The sequence below is a fragment of the Hippichthys cyanospilos genome, chromosome 2, assembly GCF_059441005.1.
Source record: "Hippichthys cyanospilos isolate Australia breed blue-spotted pipefish chromosome 2, RoL_Hcya_1.0, whole genome shotgun sequence".
NCBI lineage: Eukaryota > Metazoa > Chordata > Actinopteri > Syngnathiformes > Syngnathidae > Hippichthys > Hippichthys cyanospilos.
The window spans coordinates 16,112,123-16,139,409 of NC_142370.1; the positions used below are offsets into that span (position 1 = coordinate 16,112,123).

The 27,287-nt window shown below is 38.8% G+C and overlaps 1 protein-coding gene across 2 annotated transcripts in view; it reads right to left on the minus strand.

Annotated features, from left to right (window-relative positions):
- LOC148427571 (TOX high mobility group box family member 2-like) overlaps nucleotides 1-19,880 on the minus strand; it is a 109,615-nt gene extending 89,735 nt beyond the window's left edge. For both annotated transcript variants that reach the window (XM_088441955.1, XM_088441946.1), the window contains exon 1: nucleotides 19,218-19,880. In XM_088441955.1, coding sequence (XP_088298081.1) covers nucleotides 19,218-19,322 — 105 coding nt within the window. In that variant the 5' untranslated portion in view covers nucleotides 19,323-19,880. The remainder of the gene's footprint in view (nucleotides 1-19,217) is intronic.
- Between the last annotated feature and the right edge of the window lie 7,407 nt (nucleotides 19,881-27,287).

The window sequence follows — 27,287 nt, forward strand, 5'->3', positions numbered from 1 at the left end:
CGATAAGGTAGAAAAATTACAGTGAAGTCACTAAAGTGTTTGAAAGATTCATACAGTCGTTTGTCTTCGGGCGAATTTTTTGTTTTATACTTTTGCTGCTAAATCACTTCACTGTGTGTGCGTGTGCGTGTGTGTGTGTGTGTGTGTGTGTGTGTGTGTGTGTGTGTGTGTGTTTATGCATATCATCCACATAACATAACATAACAAATCTAAAGGAGGACAGCCAAAAAAGTGATTAAAAACAGAAGCAAAGGGGAAAGAGACAGGAATCAAAATTTTCACACACCAGCAAACCTCTTAAAGACATAGCCCGCTCATTTAGCCATTTTCAACATTAAAGTCTTTAGATTTTGACAATAATTAATTTGGTAATTTTATTTCATGTACAATCAATACCTTTAACAACACAATTTGCTGTCAACAGTGAATGAGATCACTTGTTCTCAAAGACTCCGGCAAGGACCGATTGCGGCTCACCTGTTCGTCATTTGACATTCACATGCTGAGCTGTGATTGGTTGATACCTAATCCTTCAACACAAGTGATGTCATTTTCAGTCTACAGCAAGTGGCAAAATGTGCTTTTAAAAGTATTCATTGTACATGAGAAAAAACATCATCAAATTAACCGTGGACAAAGTAATAACTTTTTAATGTTGAAAATGCCCCCTTTAACTATATTAGAAAAAAAATCTATCTATCTATCTATCTATCTATCTATCTATCTATCTATCTATCTATCTATCTATCTATCTATCTATCTATCTGGATGGATGGATGGATGGATGATGGACGGACGGAAGGACAGACAGACAGACAGACAGACAGACAGACAGACAGACAGACAGACAGATAGATAGATAGATAGATAGATAGATAGATAGATAGATAGATAGATAGATAGATAGATAAATATTTTTTTAAATCACATAGAACCCACTGTCTTAACGTTAATGACAACACTGCAAATGTGATCTGCTCATGAAGTTCTTTTGAAAATATCTTGCAAGTGTAAAAATTTCCATTCCCGTTTTTTTTTCAAGAATTGCAAAAAATAAACATGAATAGAAATGGTAGACGTATTAAAAAAAAGTCTAAAATTTGAAGTAAAAAGGAGGTGGCATTTTTAAAGTAAAATGTACATTTTGGCGATGATGACAGGTTTTGGGAATAATGGATGTCAGGGCCAGATACTACGCTGACACTAGTGTGAACTGAGTTCTTTCAAACTAAGAAAGCTTGATCAGCAATCTGTCCCTGATCATCATTTTTGTTGACAGTTCGCAGAGTGTCTTGTGGCAGAGACACTGAGACAATGTAATTGCACAGTCTTGTCACTCAGTCCTCATAAAATAATAGGAAATGTAACTGGGCATAAGTCGCACATTCGTTTTGCCATTTTTTCTCAATTCACTTAAACATTTAGAAACATTTTGATGAAAACCCAACTTTCACCAAGTTCTCAGTGACACGCTGTCAGAACGTCAAATCAGGCTCTCAAGCTGTCATTTCAAGCTGTCTTCTTAGTTTCTGGTCTCGATTCGGAGTCTGTTTTTTCCGGGTCCAGTTCTGAGTCTAGTACATTCTACTGTTGCACCTCTGTGTCCCGTCTGCTTCTGGGTCCAAACTCTGTTCCTCACATGAGCCACAAGCAATGCTGAACAGAACGGAAGGCCACCAGAGTCGTACCGTGTTGCGATTTTCTATGTGAATTTTTCAGTGTGAAATATTCCTGCTCTTTTAACATCCCTTGTTGAGACCGGTCCTCTTCTCAAGTAAATGTTGCAAAAAGTTCCTCCCTCCATCCACTTTCAATAGCCGCGTATCCTCGCAAGGGTCGCAGGCTTGCCGGTGCCTGTCCCAGCTGAATTGGGGCTGTAGGCGGTAGACACCTTGAATCGCAGGGAAAAAGTTCCCGTTCTGTACAAACATGTATTGACCTTTGGCCCGTCTAGCCTGGAATAACTATTTTTAAATCGCTCAACCTTAACACGGCAAAATATAATCCAAACACAGCTGCTGCAACTCCTCTGTTAGAGGTTTACTTGTCTGTTTACAAGTTTAAGGCGATTCATTTGGATGTTGAAATGTCTGGACTCTAAATCAAGACACAAACACTCCCAAGGCTATGTAAACAGACTTTCCAGTTCTAGCCTCCAACCACACTTACCTAGCACTAACTTAATTCGCCAAGGCCAAAAGCTTTTGGAAGGTATCCCCATCCTTACACAATTTGTGAGAGGCTATACCTCCATTTAATCTTAAGCCAAATCCACTGTCACTATACTGGAACCAATGAGGCATTTGACTCCGCATTTATTATGCGTCGTCTGTAAATTTACAGTTTGGAGAGATGCAGCAGGCATCCTCTGAGTGCTTTGTAGAATAAACAGAAAGAAGTTTAAAACATCAATATGGAACATCTTGCTCTACTCACTCTTGTTTCCCCATCCACTGGGGCTAAATCAGTTACAGTAAACAGATAAAAGAGTGCTCGCTTTCACAGTAAGTGCATCTCATTAAGCTGCGTTCCCCCCGGCCCTAATTCCATTAGAAATTAAAACTAGAGACAATTAGTGGCAGATTGGTCTCAGCTCAGCACACCGCAGAGTGCTTCTCAAGGCTCCGAAATGACTTAATCACGGGCTTATATGGAAAGTGTGCACAGTGGGATTACAAAGAAATGGGGTGACCTAAACCTGTGTCAAATGTGAAAGAGTAACATGTTACCATAATTTGCACATGTTGAACCAAACTTTTATGTTTTACTTTTAACTGTTATGCTTAAAAATGGTCACACTACTTTATAATACAACGTAAAGTGTGCCATTTGGGAATGGAACATTAGTAGCTTTTGAAGAAAGATAGCCCCTCGGGACAAAACCACAGATGGTGTTATATAAGACGTTTTAAGTCATTACACGATTTGTATGGATTGTTTTTTTCTGGACTGATCTTGATTATTAGTGGTCAAGGAGCCTAATTATGACAAATGACTGATGCATATTTAGAAGCAATGTTTGTTTTCCGTAAAGGGGAAACATTAACGTAACTCCAACTCTTAAATTTGGTGCAGTGTCTTTAAGGGCCTGAATTAAAAGCAAACCAATGAACTACGAACGTGACTTGCTAACCACTCTGCTATCATGCTGCCTCGAAAGTAACTAGAAGCTAGTAAATAGCTCCCTTATAGTCTTCTGCATCATATCTTCCCCACATTTTCGCTTATTTTAATTTAATCCCAAACTAAAACATAAGGGGCAGAGGGTTTTCTTTGCAGAATATCAGCACCACGATTGGCCTGGCTGATTATCGGTCTATTCCTACTTTTCTTTCTAAAACTGATGGATTCATTCTTCTAACAACTGACTGGCGAAAGTCAATAGCCACTTCTCGTCAATTCTTTGACTTGCTGATGTGATTGGACGGCAAAACATTCATTCAGCCCTTCATGGCTGATCATATAATCCAAACTAACGAAAGATCAAATAGTGAGTCCGGAATGAGAATAGAGCTCTGGGGGCATTAATTAACGTGGCACTTTAAAATATAAAAACCTGATTCCCCAATGTCAGACCGGGATGCTATTTGTAGCCACATTGAATCAACACTGATAGTCCAGATTAAATGAGGTTTTAATGTTTGGTAAATGAAATCAACATCTTTAAAAACTGAGCCTTATCACACTCAATAAGATGCAATCGCAGACAAAATAAGAGGTATGTCATCATAAAATTGTGACCGAAGACAAATACTTTTTCTTTTGAGGACACAAGAACATTTTTGGAAGACATTTGAACAATTTCTAGTTTCCGTAATGGCTATCCAGTTTGCCCTTCAAGACAGCGATGCACGGAGAGTGATTTCATTGTTCTGTGTTGCTGGTATCACGTGACACTATGTTCTATTATATTATGATGTTGTCATAGTAGGAGAGGAAATGAAATGCCTTGAAGCTATATGCTCTTTGTGTGTGTGTGCGCATGTGTGTGTGCATGCGCATAGGGAGGGTCCTGTAGGGTTCAAAATTTACCACTCTAATTGGGCAACTTGGGATTATTATTTTTCCTCTTAGTTCCCACATGAAGCCATTGCACCTCATGCATTGGTCCAAAACGATGTGTGGATTTTAATGGAGGCTTTGATCGATGGAGGTAAGACCAAAAAATGATCCGCCACAATTCTGGCTGGGACATTAAAGTTGGACAAAGTCGCCCTTACATGAGAATATATGTTAAAGCCATTTCAGCCAATACCTGAGTGCTAATCTTGTATGCAAAGTATGAGGTTGAAGTGTAAAACTCACAAATTTACATTTACGAATGCGGAACATGCAAACCAATCAAAGGATGAGAATTCACAATGTGAGTGATGTAAGAATTACTTTTGGCATACATCTAATCCATTTCTACATTAATGATTTCTTGCTTACATGCACCCAACAACAAAAATAACAATAATCAATCATCAGAAACGTGTCAAAAACTAAATCCCATATATCAGCTCCATGGCAGATATGTCGCTAATAAGTTAAGTGAGACTCAATCAAGACATATCTACAGTTGGGGCATTTGTTTGGTTCAAAAGGATTTTATTGACAATCTGCTTCGATCTAAAAATGTGCAAAGAGTCTACTCCGGTACAGGAGTGCCCGTGAGCTGATTGACTAGTTTTCTCGCCAGTCTTGTCCAAGCTTTTGACTCTACTTCCAGGAGCAGTCTCTCCACGGCAGGAGCAAAACGGTGAGGGCAAAAGAAACCGCTGCGTTAATAAATTGGAATTTTGAGTGTGAACTTTGCTCCTCTGTTATCATGTTTGGACATCTACAGGCTCCACTCAGGGTCGATGTCCGAGGGCCATTATTCTGAGGGCAACTCGGGCCCTCCGTGTTCCCCAAGTACAGCCAAGGGATGGAAACGGGAAGGGATAGCAGTACAGTTACTCTATGAAGTTTAATAACTAAAGACTTAACTAAATACGTGTACTGCAGTAAACCTTGTCTCAAATATGTGAAGTGCAAATACTTTTCACATTTTAAAAATTCTGGTACCCACTGATCCTGGAAGGCTGGGTCCAACTTTGCAGATTTTCCTTTTCTCCTTTCTCTTTTTTTCTGTCCCCATTAACCACAGAAAAACGAGGGGACACTGTAAAGTCGATTTTGGGACATCCTTTACCAATTCTGAATCGTAGTAAATGAAAAATAATGTTTTAGCACATCTCTAAGACTTCGCTCATCTGTAATCTGGAAAATATAGTCAAAGGGTCATCCCTAAAGTATGCTTTTTAACATGGGGATGGAAAAAAAAGTGATGTCAATTGCCAAGGAGCAATCAGACGACTGTATTTTAAAAAGTGTATTTCGTGTGCCTGGGTGTGAGGGTTAGGGTTAGGCAAGCTGAGCTCAGGTCTACATCAAGACCCAGGCTATGTTTGCTCTGTATCAAGTGCCAGCGTTTAGGTCATAGTAAACCGGTGGCACTTGTAAGTCACACACCTAACAAGTTCCACACAGCACAATGGCCTCCAAATTCACTTCCACCAAAAGAACTATGCACATGAAACTATAGTGTAGATTATATGGGGTATACACTCTCTGATGAGCGCAACCTGAATTATGTTTGTTTACATGCATTCAAGCACTTTGGAAGGAAGCCGGCTCACCAGGAAGCATGAGGAGGAGCCTGTGCGAGTGACAGAACGAGTGAGGGGAAAGAAGGGAGGTGCAGGGAGAAAGGAGGAGAGAGGGGAGGATTAGGGTGGAGTGCACTTTTTCAGCGGGGCAGGCAAATGACATGATCTCTAATTACCCACAAAAGCACTGTGTAACCCGAACCGCAGATTAGGCGGTATTATCAGGCTTAATAAAACATGACCATCTCTCAGTTTCTCTTGCTTTTCACTGCTGGGACACAAACATTTGTTGCTGCTTACTACACTGTCATCGCCTTTGCAGACAAGTACTGTGTATGTTGCCGCTTTCTTCTTTTGTAGCTCCGGTTAAATAGCAGAAGGCACTAGTAGTCTTTGGATGAAAAGGCAAAAAAGAAGGTTTATCAACTGGTTTAACTTAGTAAAAATAATAGTTCCCGGGGGAAAAAAAAAATCCCTGAAAATGAAATCCCCACAAACTTGATTGTATTTTTCTTTTTTTTTATACAGGAAAAAGATCCAGGGCAAACTGTAAACGTGTTGCTGTATACAAATATGAGCAGGCGTTTTCTGTCTTCAACTCATGATGCGGAGTTGTACGCCATTTAATCAAATGTGGGTCTATATGATTTCTTTTCCGGGTCAAATGATACTTGTTGCCAGGCAAACTTCGTAGGGCGAGGCCTGTTATAAGAATACATTTTTCTGGAGGATAAATTTAAGCAGAAACTATCATCTACAGATAATTCAGATTAAACCGTTAATGTACTCACGACAGAATCACTTTATTGTCATTGTACTGGTACAATGATATTGAGAAGTGCCATTGTACTTAAGGTGCAGATGGTTAAAATAAAAAACTAATACAATAATAACAATTATAATCATGATAATAATAATCCATATGCCTATAGATTCGTGAGAGATGTAAGTAGATATTTTTTGATACTTGCAACTTGTCTGAAACTCATCCAAAAAACCCTCAAGTCTTCACTCTTCTTTTGGGACAAACATATACGAGGAACATTTTTGCACTGCTCTGAGTAATAACAAAAGAAGAAGGGAATAAAGCACTTGGTAAACATTTACTTGATGACTGTCAGTGATAAAAAACCATGCTTGTTGAAGTCTGGTTTATATTTCAGTAATGACACGGGAAACAAAACAATAAATTACGGAAAAAATATTCCTACTGTACTTGTGATTCGACACTTGGACTTGACTTGTGGTCAGTGCCTTGACACTCGACTTTGAACCTAAAGTGTTGAACTTGACTTATGGGGCAAAGACTTGAGCTTGACTTAGACTTGGCCTTTGCGAGTTGTGAGACTTCGAGACAGTCCCTGCTCAGAAACGACGGTATGTTTTATGAGATACATTAAGAAATTCAAGCACTAATCTTTGCTAAAATATGAAAGAGAAATACTGAAATACTATTAAAATGATTGTGTGGTATTGCATTAGTATGAACATCAACGCAGCTTTGATTGCAACACGTCTGTAAAGCTGGTCCACTTTACAAACAGCACTTAGACAGCTGCTGTTATTTTCTGTTAGGTACACAATATGCTTTATTGATACCATTGAGGTGTGGGATACATTTGCACAAATACAGAAGCATGCATAGGGAAATGCAGCAATACAAAAAAATGATTCACACGTATGACATACATATGAAATTTTTCTCTGTCAACTTTTTTTTTTGCCTAATTCATGACTTACTCGATTATGGAATGTAGTCTGCTCGGGGAAGTGAACAGAATAAGAATTTCAGTTTCATTGTGTGGTATTACTATGCATATGGCAATAAAACTCTTGAATCTTGAATATGTTTTCTTGGGTCTCGTAAGTGGTGCCTGTAAGTACTGCTTTAGGCCGCAGGCTTTTTATTTTATCTAATTATTTTTTTACTGTGTTTAATTAAAACTATAAAAATATCAGCTCAAGTTACCTTTTCCTGTCTGTTAACAACGCTCGCAATGGGATCTTAGGCTGCTCAGGCTTGAAGACAGACAACAATCTCTGAAAGCATGACTACATTAACCTTATGTCATTATTTCCAGAATGCTACTTTTCATTCTTCAGTTTGTCTTTTTTTTTTTTTGGTAAGGTCATCACTTATTTCATCTGCATTGCTCACGGCCATGTGAAAGATTGTGTAGTTTGACAGGACCCAAAAAGGGTCTTTTTTCCTTACTTTCCAGTGATATTCCCCACTCTGTGACCTCTGCACTTCCCTTTTAACATTCTCAAGTCAAAATCTTTTCTCTTTCCATAATTGTGCTCAAGCCAACTCCCATGCTTGAAACCAAATATAATAACAGTGCAAAGAGCTGACACCGCGGTATTACAACTTCCATGTAGCTGACTTTCTCAAACACTTCTGCGGCCCTCGTAAACAATCACAGCTCATCATTAGCTCTCCAAAAGTAGCCACAGTTGAATTCCCTGAGTTGTTCTGTGGGATCCGGCTGCCTCCGCTACAATTTCAGCCTTGCCCGGGCAATTTTGTCAGCCTGCTAAATATGTAAGACAGAATAAAGAATTATTCCTGACAGAGCACATGGACTTCGCCACCCTCTCAGCAGCCAAAGTATTTCACTGTAGCTCACAAAATGAGCCTCATTTCAACTTTGACGTGTGTCTTATCCCTTCAACGTGTAGTGCAAACATTGGGGGTGATTATATTTGTAAGGGATATTCTATTAAAACAAGAGCAAAAGAGCCTTACAACCTTGGCTAGGAGCTTATAGCAGGGCCCGCTGTGTTTGCACAGGGCATACCTCAGGAAGCTGAGACAACCGGGAATGTTTGTCCAGATCCCTGCCTCTTGCATTCATACATATATGCGTGCATACCCAACATATAGAGTGCATTTAGCACATGTGCTCATTATAGAAATGAAAGTCACTTTTCGTACCAGAGGTGGTTCTCATCGAATACATGTCGCCTTTGCATATGACTATAAAGAAGACAGTGAAGCATGTTTGGTGTTTTGGATACACACTGAAATAAGGCCATGTTTTACAGTCAAATTTACTGATTGAAATATGAACTTGAGGATGTAATTTTAAAAAAGAAAAATGCAATGATTGATAGAACTATATTTTCCACGGGTAAACAATTGGAAGATGTATGCAGTACAGTGAAAACAAGCCTCAAGATGTCATACAATTTTTTTTTTATTTAATTTTCAAAAATGGTTTGATGAGTGCTTAGAAAACATTTAAAATAGAAGTAAACACATCTTTTTCATTTGTTCTTGAGAATAGGCCTACAGGCGGCAGCGACACTATGACACAAGTATCTTTGAGTACTTCCACTACAATCACACAGCTGCGCCAATGCACATTATTTACACATTGCAAAAGAGTGCAAATGTATTTTTTTCATTTCTTGTATAGTTGCCATTTTATTTATAGACCATTAATTGAAGATGAATGAAATAAAATTACAAAAACATATTAAAAATGAAAAAAAATAAAATACAATGCTTGCACTCCCAAAATGGCTGTTCCCCGAAACACTTATTTCAAAACAAAATCTAATCTTTTCCCTAGAAGACTTCAATGACTTGCTTGTACAGTTTGTGCATTTCAGTTCCAACAATAAATCCTTTTCTATCGACGTGGAGGCCCATGCTGAAAGCCGCGTCTGTCCAATCCTGTTTGTGGCTTATGTTTTAATTTGCTTTAAAACCTGAGAATGACCGCTCAGCAGATGCGGTGGACACAGGGATTGTCATACACAACTATATGTTCCCGTTCGTTTACAGTGCACAGACGCCAGCACTGTTGATTCTGAAGGCCTTGGGCAGATTTCATACAACCTGGCGACACAAGTTAGCTGAAACTACAACTCAGGAAAGAGCGTGACCAAATGAACATAATTTGACATGAAGACAACATAATAATATAATAATAATACATATACATATATAATACACACACACACACACACACACACACACACACACACATATATATATATATATATATATATATATATATATATATATGTATATATATATATATATATATATATATATATATATATATATATTTTTTTTTTTTACAAGTGGGAAAGACATCTTTTTTTAATAAAATGGACTTTTATTATAATTATGATAATGATTCCAGATTATGTTAGGCCAACAGAGAAGGCCTTGCGGGCCCTGACAGTCCACCACTGATAGATATATATAAAAGCATAATCAACATTTACCGAAACACCCAAGGGACTATTCCGCAGCAGGGTCTACTTTCTGCTTCAGTTGTTGGAACCAGTACGCAGTTGCACAGGCCCATGGGAAGGTCCTGGCAGACATGCAAGCATAGCACACAGAGTGAGGTTCCAGGTACTTGTACCCACCAAAAAGAGACCATGACACTGACGCTACAACACATATGTAACTGCTACATTATAAAAGTTTCTTTTGCAAGAATAACAACACTCAGTTTTGATTGACACACTTACAGAACTATGGTACTCAATTGTTTATCGCGGGGATACCTTTCACAACCAATGCCATGATAGAAGAAATTTGCTATTCAACCAAATAGTAATGTATTACTTCTACACATTTTTTAAAAAAGCATGCATGTAATACATAAATTAATGCACGTGAGATGCGTGTATTATTTTGTCCACTTGGGGTCGCCTTGTTGTGTCTGTCAAGTTCAATGTGTGTGTGCCCCTTTAAAAGGCAGGTTAGGCCTGTTAATTGATGTGGAAGTCGGTAAATGAAAATAGTAGAGTTGACTTGTTGTCTACTGGGTAAATCATTTTCTGCTAGGTAAACCGAGTAAGAAACACGTCATTTGTGTGTGCAATAAACCTGTCATGTAAAATAGAATATATTTAAACAACCATTTGAATTTTAATATCACTTGTTGTGGCTCACACCCTTTATTTAGGTGAAATGTTTTGCACGTACAAAAACTGCAAATCATTCTGACCAAGAGAGACAAAAAGAATATTGATGGTGATTAAGTGATGAAGTTTTTGTCTTGTCAAAAAAAAAAAAAAATCCTGAAACCAATTATCACTACATGACGACATAAATGTACTTCCTAACTGGTCATTTTAGTATTTTTTTTCATGCTTTAGTAAAATCAACTTTCAAGAGGTGAAATTAAGAATTAGTGACACCAGAATCAGGATTTGTCTCTACAGAATCAATCCTTTTTCTCTGCAGATTTCTTGTGGTACTACCATGCAGGAAGCCATATTTGTTTTATTGTTATTACTACACCCTTTGTCTCATGATGGAACGGCTTTTCAATCTTCGGCCTTTCACTTGTATAACTGGCAAAATTATAATATTATGAATATTTATTCATCATGAGTTACAATTTTTTGTTGCCAAATTAAGTGAAATTGGATTACCAACCATCTCTGATGATCTTCCACAGCATACTACGGCGCCATGATTTAATGAGCAGGTGACACCAGGGTTAGCATTAGTAAAAAAAAAAAAAAAAGTAACCAGGGTGAAAACATTAAACAAAGAAGGAAGTTCAGACGGTGTGTCCATGTCAGAGCCAATTCCAGTTTTATTGAAATGGTTTCGATAAATATTTAATTTGGTCTGAGTCCCTGGTAAAATACGTACATGTGTGTGTCTCAAAGTGTGGGGAATATGACTTAGTGTCTGTTTGACTTTGCCCCGCCCCCCCACCCCCTACCCCCCTGTGTGTGACACCAGCTTTTCCACAGTGGTATGCACAGCCTTCCTCTGTACAGGGCCATGAAAGCTATTGTGATTGTGATTTCAGAGTCAGCAAAATACTTGAATGGCCCTGACTTAGCATGATACACACACACGCGCACACACACAAAGTACATAGTGGGCCACTGATTACTTCAACCCATTTGATTTCACTCATCCTTTGATTCTCACGCGCAGTCTCGCTGTCACATGCCACAGAATTTGTCATTAGCTAAAAGCGACAACAGTTGACATGCAACACGACTTTGCAACAGTCTGCCTGAGTGATGGATGCAACTAGTTCATTTATCCCTGTCCAGAAGGTTTTGTCTTAACTACATTTTGTAGGCTCGATTGCAAGCAGGATTATATCATAAGTGTTCAAACAATTCCCACACAACTTGTAAAAAATATATATATATATATATATATATATATATATATATATATATATATATATATATATATATATATATATATATATATATATATATATATATATATATATACACATATATATATATATATATGTATATATATATATATATATATATATATATATATATATATATACACATATATATATATATATATATATATATATATATATATATATATATATATATATATATATATATATATATATATATATATATATATATATATATATATATATATATATATATATATATATGTAGCATTTCAACAAATAGGATTGTGAGGCCTTCATGGGGTACTCCACTTGACTGAGAAATATTAATTTGAAATCTGATTGTATGTGAAGTGACACGTGCTTCTATACTACAGAGGTAGGATTCATTTGTCATTTTAAAAATTGACGATTTGAAAATTAACTCAATTGTAAAATAGAGGATATGCACGAGTGGCAACATGTTGGAAGGGTGGTTTACAAGAGGTGTTTACAATGGTTACTAACCTCATAATTGTGGCATTTAAACAGGTTTTGCAAACACTACGAATAGCTATTTTTTGCAGAAGCAATGAACATTAAGTTACATCAAAAGATTTAAAACCAATGTACTCTTGCCAGAATATTTTGCACAGTATTTGTTTTTGAATGAATTACATTTGAAAATGTATGCTGTATGTATTACTTCTATTTTACTCTAGTTGTAATCATCGAGAATGACAGAAAACAGTTGAGATTTTGTTTTTGGGCCATATGACCCAGTCCTATGTGTATATTCAAAAGTCAAATTTGGGCTTGAGCATAATTAGAAAAGTTTGGCCACAGCAGATGTTCTTCTTAACTTTTTCTAGGTGTTTCTAATTGCAGCCATACAACCATAAAAACAGTATATCACAACAAATGAAGAACTATTTCTAATTGCAGCCATACAACCATAAAAACAGTATATCACAACAAATGAAGAACTATTCAGTCTTGTTGAGGACCTTAAAGACGACGACGAATTTAAGTCACTTTTCCAAAGAATCAAGTTTTATTGCCATATGGATAGTATTACCACACAACGAAATTCTTATTCTGTTCACTTTTCCCGAGCAGACTACATTCCATAATCGAGCAAATAATAAAGTAGGCAATGAAAAAAAGGCTTTGCATTGCCGTTTTTGTTTGCCATCGCTGATGAAGCAAAAGCTAGTCTTATCACATGAACAGCTGACTGACAAACAAAAACAGTTCCCATTTGTCATTGGTGAAAGTTTGTCTTGATTGACAACCGATATGCTTACTTGCTGTACTTAGCCAAGGGTGACATGAACAAAGCACAGAATGACCCCATCCATTCATATGATGCATGATGAGCCTGGATGGAAACTGCCTGAATATGTAAAGTGAAAATAACCTTTGCACCACACACACACACACACACACGCACACACACGCACACACACAAATACCCGCTTGCGGGCCTGCATACAAGGCAGTACTATAATGAAAAAACCAGGAGCGTGATAAGGCATTCAAATGGAGCGCATCTTTTCCCAGCTTATCAGAGCCGGCGAGGACCACCAGGCAACAAAGCTTCAGCTCCTCAGTCATGTCCTATCGAGGCAGATATCAGTTGTTGGGAGGATATATGAGCTGGGTGGGGCCTGAGTGTATAAACAGTGGGCCCACTTCTCTCCGTGCTCTTCTTGTACTGTAGGCCACTGTAGCAGTCACCACTGTTTGATTAAGGTATTCAAATAAAGGAGCAGACAAGGTGTTCCCTTCTCCCAAAGCAAACGAAGGGAGCCTGACAAACAAATGGCCTCTGCACTGTTACAATTGTACAAGTGGTGGGGAGGGGAGTTTACGGGACTGTATCTGGTCCTCCTTTTGAGCACCGCATGAGTAATACATGTAAGCATGCAGCCCATGAGGCAACAGACAGCATTAACAAATGACACAGTTTCATTTTATCCCTGCTCAAAGCTGCTGCCGAGCTATTATTCTGTATAAATTCTCCCAGGCACTGAGAAAAGTGCCACAGAGATAAAAGACGTGAACGCATAGCGAAAATGAAGTGGGCACTGAAAAGTAGTGAAGTAGAAATCTTCACGGTTATTTATGGATCTTTCTGAATCATAGCATCCAGCACTTGAAGTATCCCCCACAGTTCATTTTATGCAGCTTTTTCTTCGCAGCCAGTTGCAGCGCATCATACCGTGTTTTCACTTGTCTTACCGAGGGATTTATGCTTTTGCGAATAAAAGTTAAATGATTTACAAAGCATTTACAAAAGGGTGGGCCATAGGAATTTGTTACATTCTGATGCAAATCCCGATACTGAGTGTGTAGGTGACACATTTTAGTGAAAATCAATTGCAGGAGTCTTAGGTCTTGTCTACACATACACGGGGTTCTTGGCAGTAAATGTCTCCGTTTTGCCCTATTTGTTATACGTGGCGGGGCTTTTTTTTCTCCATCAAAACCTCCGGCCAAAGTGGAGATTTGCCAAGCTTCTGGTTTCGTGGTTGCGCGTAACCAGCTTAAACTGGAGAATTGAGTCATCGCGCTACTCTTTTTCCCGCCACAGATACTGGTGATGTCAGAGGTAGAGGTTATTTCTGATTGGACGCGGTCAGAGGCGGTAGTTACTGTTTGTTGACCTTAAATGGTAATCACTAAAATGCTAATACTAATTATGATCTCTAACCGATTAGGATAGTGTATAGATAATGTGTAGAAGAAAATATATAATTAGTTCGATTCACTCACCACACCTCACGATTAACTTTAATCAATAATAAGAAAAATCGAATCCCGTTCAAATCCTAGTTTTAAAAAATGTAAATCTTTCACTGCTAAGTGTTATTTGAAAATGAAAGAGAGCCGGTATATTTAGCATTTTCAGTAACCTTTCAAGGCCACCAGAATATTATGTGATATGTTTATGTAAATATGGTTGTTGCCATATGAAAGATTGACTTATATTCTTCTGTTAGAATTGCTGTAGGTAATAGCTGTGTTGTAAATGTGCAAAAACTGCCATCCAATGGTCACAGTTAGCACTAGAGTGCTCAACTGGCTTATATTAGGTAAGCATTAGTCAAGGTTGTCAACTCCTCTCCATAAAAAAACATATTTCACCAGAATGTTATTATTTATTATAATTGCTATTTTAAAAGATGGAGGGATTGCTCGATTATTGGATGGCATAATGATTAGGATCATTAATTTGAAAAACATTCGATAGGGACAGCCCTATGATCTAGTAGCATCGTTCAAGTTATCAACCATATTGGAGCGTGCATGTTTAGTGCTGATTGGATCAGCATTGTAATAGATATGCTTCCACTGAATGAAGTGAGCGTGGGGTGGTGGTGGGAAGATAAAAAGTGGCACCAGCATTCTCACAGCATGCACGCAAATGATTATGAATGAAAGCAGCTGCGGCGCCAAAATGATCAGTGGGACGGCGCCTGGCAGCATGGCGGCGGCACACGTGCTCGCTGTCACATAAACTTGCTAATTACTCAAAGTGGGCTTGCGGCCGCAACCAATGCGAGTCACCAAGCACAGTGCAGGTTTGCAAATAAACACACTGTAAAGCTGAAATATAAGCACATGCTCAGGTTCTAGCAATTGAATTTGCTTTCTTAGAGCATATGCTTATGTGTGGGCCTCAGTGTGAGAGAGAGAGAGAGAGAGAGAGAGAGAGAGAGAGAGAAAGAGCGAGAGAGAGAGAGAGAGAGAGAGAGAGAGAGAGAGAGAGAGAGAGAGAAAGAGACTCAATAGTAAGATAAGCAATGCTAAATCTCAGCCTGCACACCACAGTCTTACATTAAGCCGTTTGCTCAAGTGACTTTAATTCCTTTTCAAGAGTTATCCCAAATAACTAGAAAGAGACCATAAAATCAGGGTAATAACCAAAGCAAAAAGATGATAGAAATAGAATTTGGGGATCCATAGTGGACAAGAAAGCGTAGAATCAAGGTGTCAGGCATGGTGTTATGATCTGAACAAAATGAGTAACAGTCATCTTTTAATGAGCAACAACCTTGAAGTTCATTGCAGCCAAACAAGGCATTGATTTCTATGGTAGTTTACACGTGTTATGACTGGGCCTGTCACGATAATTACTGTATCGACTGATGACAAAAAAATGGACGCGGTGTTTTTTGGGGACATGATATTTGCATGCTTGTTTGTTTACATACATCATCAACATACACTCCCTTGCTTCTTCCCTCTCCTGTCTGTCAACTTGTTCACCATTGTGTGAGTCGCCACTCACAAGCGCACACGCAAGAGCGCGCGTGCGCGCATTCACACATGCATGCACCTAGTATGGTTCACATGTCTTGTCCTTCGCAGTAGCACTAACCAGGCTAGCCATCGTTCGGCTAACAGCAACAGTCTATGATGCCCTTTGTTCACAATTTCATTACTTCTTTATGTTATTATAGCTTCTGTGAACATTCGCAATCACTGCCAGGAGCCTAAGGAGACTAGTAACTAGTGTCAGATACAAGTTTCAAGTGCCACAATTCACAGCGAGTACATGACACATACAGTCTGTTGAGCATCCAATGCTGGATCTTAAGTAGATTGAAAGCTTACAACAAACTCAAAATCACTGTATGGTATGTTGATAGAAACAGGTCAGCCTTTGTGCATTACGACAAGACTTACTTATTTTCTTGGGTTAGGAGTAGCGATTATATCATTCAGAAATCACTCTTCACTGCCCTCGTTTGCCTGCATTACTGCGTTCCGGACGCATAATTTTTGACGAGGGACGCATACTTTCAAATCAACGTGTGTCCCTCGGACGCATCGTTCTTTGACATCAAAATATTGATAATCGTCCATTTACTCTTTCATTCAACAAAACTTGAGGACTTATGAACATTTTTTTACTATTTTGTCCGCCATGCTTTTTTTGCCCTTGCTGAAAAACGTAAATCGAGAAAAAAAGAACTCAGTTTGCTAAATACATTCCGCTCACGCAATGAATTGACTTAAAGTGTAACTGAGATGGATATCAGAAAGTGATTGGCCCACAGCAGGGATAAAGCAACGAGGAATGAGGGAGGGAAACAAAGTTCTAGCTAGCTAAGTAACATAAGTCTGTCTTGACTTCATGATAAGTTAGCTGACATTATTCCTTGTGTCAAGTTAACCATATTATTTTGATGTATGATCTGTTGGGGGAATTCGCACTAATTTTCTCCAGCAACTAACAAAATGCTACTTATGGTCTGTTGGCTCTACGTTGATGCTATTTATGAAAACGTAGCATTAAGATTGTGGTAGTTGACAAATATAGTGTCTGTATCAAAGATACAGCCCATTTCAGTCAGTTCTGCCCTGCAAATGGGTTTAATGCGGCCTGCGAGATGATTTTGTGAAGTACGAAATGAGCTGAATTTTTTAAATAAATGAATAACTTGAAATATTTTATGAGAAATAGTAATGTTAATATTTTATGATCAATCGTGATGTTTTACTTGTTTTATTTTGGATAGTATTAAATCTGAATAATACACTTGATGTACACTTGTTGTTTTAAAGTTGCATAAATGTATACCGTGCTTTTATTGGTCCAGGCCATTTGGGAATAAATTCTCCTCCATGCGGACAGCAAGCTTAAACGAGTTTGACACCCCTGCTCTGGATGGCGCAGTGGTTCTCAAATATTTTACCTTCAGAAAGAAAAACATCTTTCCCTATGATCAAGTTGTGGGAGAAATGTTTAATCTGTTAATATCTGTTGTTGGTTTATGCTCACGTATTGTAGATGCAGTTTGAACCTTGGACTTACGCTGTCCTTTTTATTCCATGATTTTTGGGAATCCAAAAATTTCTGTCTGCATCCATCGTTTTTTAATATTGCGAGTCCCGGGAACCCAACCGTTTTCAGAGGTAAGATTAGCATTGAACTTTTATGAAGCCATGGTGCACATTTAACATTTGAAAAATTTCACGGTTAACCACACGCACACTCGCACGCAAAAGATGCTCCTGTTTTTATGGCGATAATGCCTGAGGAAATTTATCCTATTGGAAATGTTGATATCGCGTCAGGCCTAGTTATGACACCAACACTTGTGGTCTTACACTGATATTTTAATCATTCTGTGTGAGTAGCGTCGCCACATCCAGCACCTTGGGCTCCAGGAGTACGCACAGAGCATCCACGGGCTCACCATAATTCATTTCACAGACAAAAAAAAAAAAAAAACCTGAAGTGTAAGCTAAGTGGAAAAGTAATTTTTGAGTCACAGCTGTAATATGTGATTGATGAAAAACTGATCTTCATCAACACTTCTCCCTTCTTTCAACTAATTACTGGAATGTTCCATTCAGTTACACTTTCCATTGCCCACACACTAACCCTGTCATGCAGTTCCTAACAGTGTCATGCATCGTTCTCTTGACTGTAAAAGGGGAACATTGTCTTTAGGAAAGAACGATCATCAGGGATCAACAACCATGACTGACTTGGTGAGTAGCAACGTTTAAAACATAAAACATTGGGGCGAATTGCCTGTATTGAGAAAAACTGAAGTGACACTTCATTTGGTTCACCTGCACAGTTATATGTGATACTGCCTCAGTAAAGCTAACGATTACCGGTTTTCACTATATCATGCGGTTGCAGTTGTATGACGCACCCGTATAATCATATGAAAAGCTGCTTCTAATATTTTTTTGTCTTGTGATGTGTCGTGGGCTGGCGCTGTCAATCAAACTGAGCAGCAGCATTTTTTTTCGAAAAACAGCAATAGATTTTATTAAAAAACGGTACCTAATAAAGTAGCCAGTGAGCCTCGAAAGTACCTGACCGTGTCTAGTTGGAATATGCTGAACTTGTGGTACACAGACACACAACGGTGTTTTAACCTTGTTCCAATATGACAGCTCGTCGCCATTCTCGGTGGCTTTTATAATCAAACGTGTACTGTGAAATGCCAAGTGCGCACTTCGTGCCACTCGCAAAAAGTGGTACGTGTTGCGTTACAAAGGAATTAGAGAACATACTAGCACACATCCATTCAATCATCTAACTTCTGGTGGTAAAGCGTGCAAGCATTAAACAATCAACGACTCTACTGTGGATTATTTACAGACTGCTTTTTCTCATCGGGATGGAACAACTGAATTGCCGATTTGAGCGTAACATCAACGTCCGTGGAAGTTAATTCATAATTCAAATAACCGCAAAAGTAAAAGTTACACTAAGCTTGAATATATAACATTTAAAGCTTTTTGTGGGTTTTTTTGGGATGTTGTTTGGATGAAGACAGAGCAAGTAAAACGCGCGTAAAGCAAAAAAAAAAAAAAAAGTCGCAAATCGCAAGTCGGCAAGACTTTAGCGCGTAAACACACAAACACACACATGCACACACAGCGCGTTATTTACTCAATGCAAGTCTTTTACCTTGTTGGAATGATAATAGTCCAGAGAGTTCAAGCAACTTGGATCAGCGGGTAGGGAGCATGAACCCACATTGGCCGGGGGAGCAGGGTAAAATCTCACGTCCATCTCAGGTTGAGCGAGCCTGGACGCATCAAATCACTTCCAGTTTGAACTCGAGCTCACAGTTGTGTCGGCGAAAAAAAGACGTGTCAAAGCAAGAAGAGAAAGAGACGAAAAGAGAGGATATAAGTTGTTCTCGGCGCACTTTCCCCCCTGTTCAGTGGCGGGCTGGTGCGCAGTGGTCCTCAGTGTGACAGTCCCTCACTCCAAACACAAATGTCATGGATGCACACGTGCTGCCACAACTACTGTATATCCGGGTATTCCTCAGCAAAACAAACCTCCCAAGTTAACACTTCCCTTCCTACCTCGCAATCTCTCTCTCTCTCTCTTTTTTTTTTTTTTACTCCACTGTCAAACGTCAACCTCCTCTGCGCTCACACGCTGGCTTTGTTATGGACGTGCACATTTTCTCGCAGTGGTTCCAGTACGCAGAAGTGGTCCGACTTCCCTCTGCCGTGCGACTTCTGTCGATAATACACGGGAAAGGGGAAAATTTGAAAGAACGAAAGAAAGAAAGAAAGAAAGAAAGAAAGAAAGCAAGAAAGAAAGAAAGAAAGAAAGAAAGAAAGAAAAAAGAAAGAGGGGAGGGGAGGGGGAGGGGAGGAGAGATTGGTTGGCTGCCTTGGCAACCGTGTGCTCCTTTCTGCAACTGCGCACTCCCGATTAGAAGCAAATGTAGTGTATCCTGCGCGCGCGTGCGTGCGTGTGTATTATGTGTGCTGCCTCTATACTAGGGTTCCAAAAAGACTCCCATACGGGTTATTGTGCCAAGGCAGAGTGTAGGGACGATGCACTCGCCCACAGAGTTCATGTGCACTTCAACGCATTTGTGTATGTGTGTGTGTGTGTGTGTGTGTGTGTGTGTGTGTAACGAACTCCATTATTTGCATGAGTTTTTAAAGTAAAATTCACCTGCATGCACATTTCTCCCGCTTACGCTATGCTTTAGTTAAACGCTACCTACAATAGAACCAGCACAATCCATACAGGCCAATCATATCCCCCGTTGGAAACAATGAAACATGGGACATCAATCATTATCACCAACCATTTCCATGTTATTCAACTTCTGAGATATTTAGAAATAGAAGCAACGTTTATGTATTTTCATTACAGTTAACTATCATCAATGTCGCAAGGGATTTCAACCTTCGGTAGGTTACATCTCCCTTTCCTTTTCACTAGTTAATTTAAACGTGCAGTGTTTTGCATGTATATTACATGGTTTGTAAAATGATAGCGAATTATTACTTTTATCATTATGTTTACTTATAAAACACAATACCTCATTTATTTGAATGGCTTTTCTAAATACTGTATCTGTTTAACATCTCTAGGACACTAAAGGCAACAAATTAAATTTCATGACATGACTTTCTCATGTAATATAATCATTAGAGTCCAGTATTATGATCAACATATATTTCATTGGCCTTCCATCTGTTTTCCAAACTGCTTTTACCATGCAGGTTCACACAAAGGACATGCCTAGCCCAGATTTCTATGAGATTAGGTTAGCAATATTTCATTATATCCAATTAAACATGAGGTTTCTTGCCCAAATCATATGGTTCTACTGCCTCACGTTTGTTCAAAGTGTGGCTACCCCTACAAATAGGATACTTTGCTCGACAGAGAGTTAAAGCAAAGTCTATGCATTTCATTGCAAATTCCAGGGCTGCCCGACTTGCACATATACCTGTTTAATGCATGTGATATTTAAATACATCTCGTACACCCACGTAACAAATACAAGCACACAATAATGAGATGGTGTACTTGCTCAGATAATGAGTGAGCTCAGCAGCCCAAGGAATTATGTACAAGGAGCTTTAATCTTAAACCACTGTGCACTTGCAAATGTGTGCTGAGAGAAGCCGAAAGTGGGAGAGCTGCATCTGACAGCTCTCCGAATGTGATGGATAGCATACCCTTGCCCTGTGATGTGCATGCACATTTGATGTTGAAATGGCCTATCCACAGGACCATTGTCTTTCAATCATGTCAAGGCAAAGTACAGAACAGCACATTTTCTGTTGCCCGTGTTATTAGTGTACTATACAGCACAATTCTCACACTACTGGCTGCATGCAATTGCTGTACTCTCCTGACTCTCCTCATTTTCATTTAGCCTGCTTCTGGGCGTTTACATAGTTTTGCTTTACGAAGTTACTTGCGGCTCATTGAGAAAAGAAAAAAAAGTGCACTTTGCATAGGCAAGTTCAAACACCATATTAGTTGTAAGTCTTTTGGTGTGCCATCTAAAAAAAAAACACCCGTTTATCTTACCACCACAGGGCCCTGCAAAAGCCAATGCAGTGTGGTTCTTATGAGCAGAACTAACCCTATAAGTGAGAATCTTTGAGAATTGTTTGTATGAGAAGACAAGAAGAAAAATGTAAGATGAGTTAGATATGGTAGTTCAAAAGTTGGATTTAATAGGAAAAGAATTGTTAGCAAAAGCTATTAAATAGAACTGCAATTATATTATTTATTTTTATTTGACAATTTTACATTTATTTCAATATTTTGCAAAATACAGTATGTGGAAGATGATTGTTGATAAATGGGATTCATTGGGATTAGCTGTGGAAAATTTTGCGATTAATTACTTAAAAATGTTTGATCTTTTGTCAGCACTAATACAATATACAGCACTGTATGTTGTTTTAGTTCATTTTCTGGTCATGATGAAATCTAGCACACGGCAAAGTCTGTATTTGCACAGGGGCAGGATAGACTGGGTTATGGTATTTTCACAGATGCTTGGAACTTAAAAACTAGCATTCTGCACTGCTGTAGGCATGAAAACAGCAGATTTGATTCACTGAAAGTCTTTGGGTCCTCGCTTGAGGCGCAGTCCTCGACATGGTAGACGCAGAAAACGATTTGCTGGAGTCCAAGAAGGAGGTCAAGGCGCTTACAAGTAGGTTCATAAGGGCAGCTGATGAAAAGCTGGCTAGGTAAAGCTCAGATCTGTGAAGGGGGCACTCAGAAACCGCTTTCCACTGCGATCAATTATGTCAAAATTGTTCGTCAATGCAATACAGGAGTTTTTATAATATGATGACATGCATCACTGATTATGCAGACTTTTTGTTGTTGTGTAATGGAAAAAACTGAATTTTATAAAGGGCATAAAGAGAGTACTATGCTGTCACTTATACCTGAATGTATTGTCCATCCTGCCTCAAGCCGACCACGTCCAATCCAAGCCCCCAGCCCAGAACACTGAGGGTTAAACATGTGGCTCAGTGCCATGGCTTCATGGGAATGGAATGTGGAGTGCTGTGTGCGCAAGGCTCCTTTCCCAGCATCCTTCACTGCCATGGCGCATGCTAATGATCAGTATTATTGAAGCACAATTGATGGGCTAGCAAGCAAACAAGAGAAACTAATTACTACTAAGGCTTTATTGTCCTTTAATTACTCAAGGTCTGTGGCAATTAGGGCTGCACAAAGGCGCAGACCTACTTTAATCTCATGTTAAATGTGATGCAGATGAAAACATTTGGAGGATGAAAGGTAGATAAGATCATTTGGATTTTGGTCGGTTTTGTGGCTGACTTAGGTAAAGCATGAAAGAACAAACTGTTTGCTGATGATCAGCTCATTTTGACCCAGAATCATCTCAACAAGGAGGAACAGATGCCTCCTAGCATTAATAAAATATTGTACCTCGAAAATGCAGCAGTATGGGTGATAAATGTAATTTTGTCATTTAAAAAAAAATCGTTCACTATGAAAAATCATAAGAAAACCAAATACATTTACTGGTGCCTATCTCAGCTGACTATGGGCGGTCGGTGGAAGACGCCCTGAACTGGTTGCCAGCCAATCAGAGGGCACAGGTGGACGAACAACCATTCACGCACCAAATCACGCCTAGGGACAATTCAGTATGTCCAAAACACCTGCCATGCATGTTTTTGGAGTGTGGGAGGAAGCCGGAGAGCCCGGAGGAAACCCACGTGGGCTCGGGGAGAGCATGCAAACTCTACACAGGAAGGCTGGAGCGAGGAGGGTTTGAACTCCCATCCGTAAACTCTAACATGCTAACCGACATGCAAACCACTGCCCCATCAAGCCGCCGCTTTTTTTTTCTTACAAAATCAAACTTCCTGAATTGCAATTGTGTTTGTGTAGTTGTACCAGCGTTCCATAAAACAAATAAGCAAGAATGTCCATACAAACGACAACTGCTGGAGACGCCAGGGCCCCCTTTAGCTATTAACCTTTGGCGACGCTAAGCTAGGAGGCGGAAAAGGAGAGAGTGCAGTCCGTGTTTGGACGGCAAGAAAACCGAAATCAAGGGATCTGCACATCGAACAATAATCTCGCAAGGTTAGGGTTATGTTGCTGACAAAAACGAAAACCTCGTGAAAACTGGATTCAAAAAGAGCATGTTAGGACTATGGGGCTAAAAACAGGTGCAGCTTGACTCTTGAATGGTCACAAACCTTGTTTTGTTGGGGTTTTCTTTTACCAGTACAACTGATAATTTGGTGGCAGATTGTCAACAAAACTTCCTGCCTAATTGAATTTGGTCTAACCATGTGCGCAGCTGGTGTAACATGATTTAGGTGAGTTTTATCAACATGCAGCAAGACAGATTTTGAGCTCCACTGATATGTGTGTGAGAGGCCATAGCATTATATTCATGAAAATGGCAACATTGTGTATTGCGCTCTTTGAAGGGCTTTGTAAACCTTGGAAACGGAATATAGTAATGTGCTGTGTACTGTAAACTAAGTAAAAAACCTGGATTAGATAGAACTACCATTTATAACTTCTCCCCTTCATCTTGAATGTACGGTATGCAAACATAGTTCCGATCCAATCAACTTGCAGCTATCCTACGTTTGTCTGCAAATGTCTAGTCGCGTTTTGGCTGGGCTTTGTCATCCAAACATAGTGCCAAATGTTGTGCACATCTGTAACCCATGGAAAAAATGCTGGTATTAGCATTTAGCCTTTGTTTTACCAACATGTTACCAATACGTTTGAAGGACTTCAGCAAATGCGTCCAAATACATTTTCCAAGATGTTAACAAAAACGTAACCATTGTTTGGATGACAAAATATGTCAAAAAAAAGTCTTTTGCAGTACTGTACATGGTCTGTAAATAAGGTATACTCCTTCTACAGTAGTTCCATGCTTGCATATACTGTATAGGTCCTTTATTCAAAATTATAAAGAGGAAGAAAACATTCACACACAAGCCAATCACACAGTTCAGACCATACAATTTGTATGTGGCAGCCAACCAAGAAACAAGGCCTTATTTCCCCCCATGAATTCATTTAGTTTTTCAGCACTTTGAGAAGGATTATTTTAGAATATTCAGGAGTCTGAGCGCTAGTGTACTGTCGCAAGTCAAAAAAAAGCAACAATAATATAGTAAATTCCTAAAATGTATATTTTGGTTTGCTTCTACATCCTTACAACATCCAGGTGTTGGAATTGTCATAAAAATAAAACTTATTCATAAAGGAGCTCGGGTTTTGAGAAGCAAACTACAATTCAAACATTTCATCAATAGAGTATATATATATATATATATATATATATATATATATATATATATATATATATATATATATATATATATATATATATATATATATATATATATATATATATATATATATATATATATATATGTTAAATTGTTAAAAAAATGCAAATTTTGACAAGATTTAATTGAAAAACGATATTTAAGCTAACGTTTCTACTTGATACCAACAACCATATTGGGATACACGCAAATGAGCTCACCATGCTAATAAATGCTCAATTGTCTCAAAAATAACACCACATGCTTCTGTGTGTATTTCTGGCCTTTTTGCCTTGAAAAGCTTGGAATCTTAAATCATAGCTTTTATGTTTCATTTGACATTTCTTTGCTTGTTTTAGTAATTGACATAGCAAAAAAGTGATGTATGTCAAGCACGGTGAGAACTTGTGCCAGTTATTTGACATGCACCACCTGTCTGTGGTGACTGTGACTGCAACACGGAGAACCTTCAGGGCATTTAAAACTCAATTTAACTCAGGGGCAAGATAAATGTCAAGGATTTTTCATTTACCCAGAATAATTTTATTAAATGTCAGTAGACCTCATGGCTTCAATAAATGTAGTCACATAATGTAAAAAGTATCACTTGATGTTTGTGAGGGGGAAGACATGATATATATATATATATATATATATATATATATATATATATATATATATATATATATATATATATATATATATATATATATATATATATATATATATATATATATATGAATGTGTAATAAAATACAGATCTCACTATCATCACCTTGGGGAAGGCTTGAAGCTCCCTTTGCAGACCTCTGACCTCTGTGCCAAGTCACAGTGGCCCCCGCCTGTCTCAGTAAGGCATGAGAAGCAGCGGTATGTCCCAACTGTGTCAACAAACTGGCTCCCGCAGGACCAACAACAGCTTAGATTGTGTTCCTGCCAACATTCATTTCCCTAAAAAATACAATTAAAAAAAGGTGAGACATATTTGCCATAAGCGACAGTATGTGCATAGTCTGACCAGTGAAGTGAAGGTTCAAAGTGAAGGTTGTACATCCATTTTGCGCCCCACCATGTCAAGTAGCATCGGGCCGCTTGATTGGACTGAGTGTATTTCGACAGTGTCTACATTAAGGATTAAACACTACGAATGACGTCTCTTGAAGATCACTGTCCGTGTGTCATTTGGACAGCTGCAATCTTATCAACAGATCAACAACTCATCACAGCTTTTAGAGTAGACCACCAGCACTCCTTTGCCTTAAAGGGCCCGTATCATGGAAACACAACTTTTTGAAGCTTTTAACCATGTTACAATGGTAATTTACCACCCCAAACACCCACAACGTTTCATTTATTCAATATAAAGTTTTAGTTTGGAAAATGTCTAAGTGGCAAAAACGGGTGTTTGGGACCACGCGGCCGGACATTTGTCGTAAATAAATCACCTGAGGTCAGAACTGTTTTTACGACCAGCGATTTCCCCAGGAGACTGATTTGCTAGGAGGAACGGGTGTTACTGTGTGCGCAGTAAGTCCAATTCATTTAAATGTCAGTAAAATAGCAGTTTTTGGCTTCTTCTTTCACTCCCCATCTGATTTACTGCTGTTTGCTTTGATGTTGTTGTTTCATCATGGCGGTTGGCTTTAGAAAGGGTTTCAGTTAATGAGCCAAATTACATTTCCAATGCACCAAAAGTAAGATTCCAGTTTGAAATCTCATGATATGGGACCTGAAAGTGAGGCAAAATAAATCAGGTGTAAAATATTCAGCTCATTAAGTTTGCTTTTCTTTTGCACACACTAATGCATGCACACACAAAGAGACACAAAAAACACACACACCTACAATAACAACTGCAACTCTAAGACTCCTACATTATCTACAGTCCTGAAATTTGGTTCCCCCCCCACACCTTTTTGGCCCCCCTATGAGGCTCCGCGGGCACGGATAGGGGCAGTCCTGAGTTGGAGCCTTGTGTCCCGAGTTCTGACGGATTCAAATTGTTTACATTCACATTCAAGTAATACGACTAGAATTCCTTCAAGCTTCCGTGTAGACGAATCAGGGGAAATGATTAGAGACCGCAGCAAGATTAAATTTGTTATAAATAGCTCCTGGTGAGAACTCCTTACATAGTCATGTTCAGCAAAAGTATTGTGTCCCAGGTTTTTTTTGTGAAAATCTGGCACTCTCACCAAGGAGGCCACACTCCTATTTCTCCATCGGTCTGCCTGATAACACTCGCGTAGTGACTGATATCTGAGCTGTTAGAGCACTATGCCCATGTGCGCCTCTTCTTAATTTATTTCCTTCTCGGCCCCATAAATGATATTGTATTCTGCTTTTACCATCGTTTTGAGTGTAGAAAAAGTGCTTCAACATGATATGGGTGGCATTATGTTTTAATTGT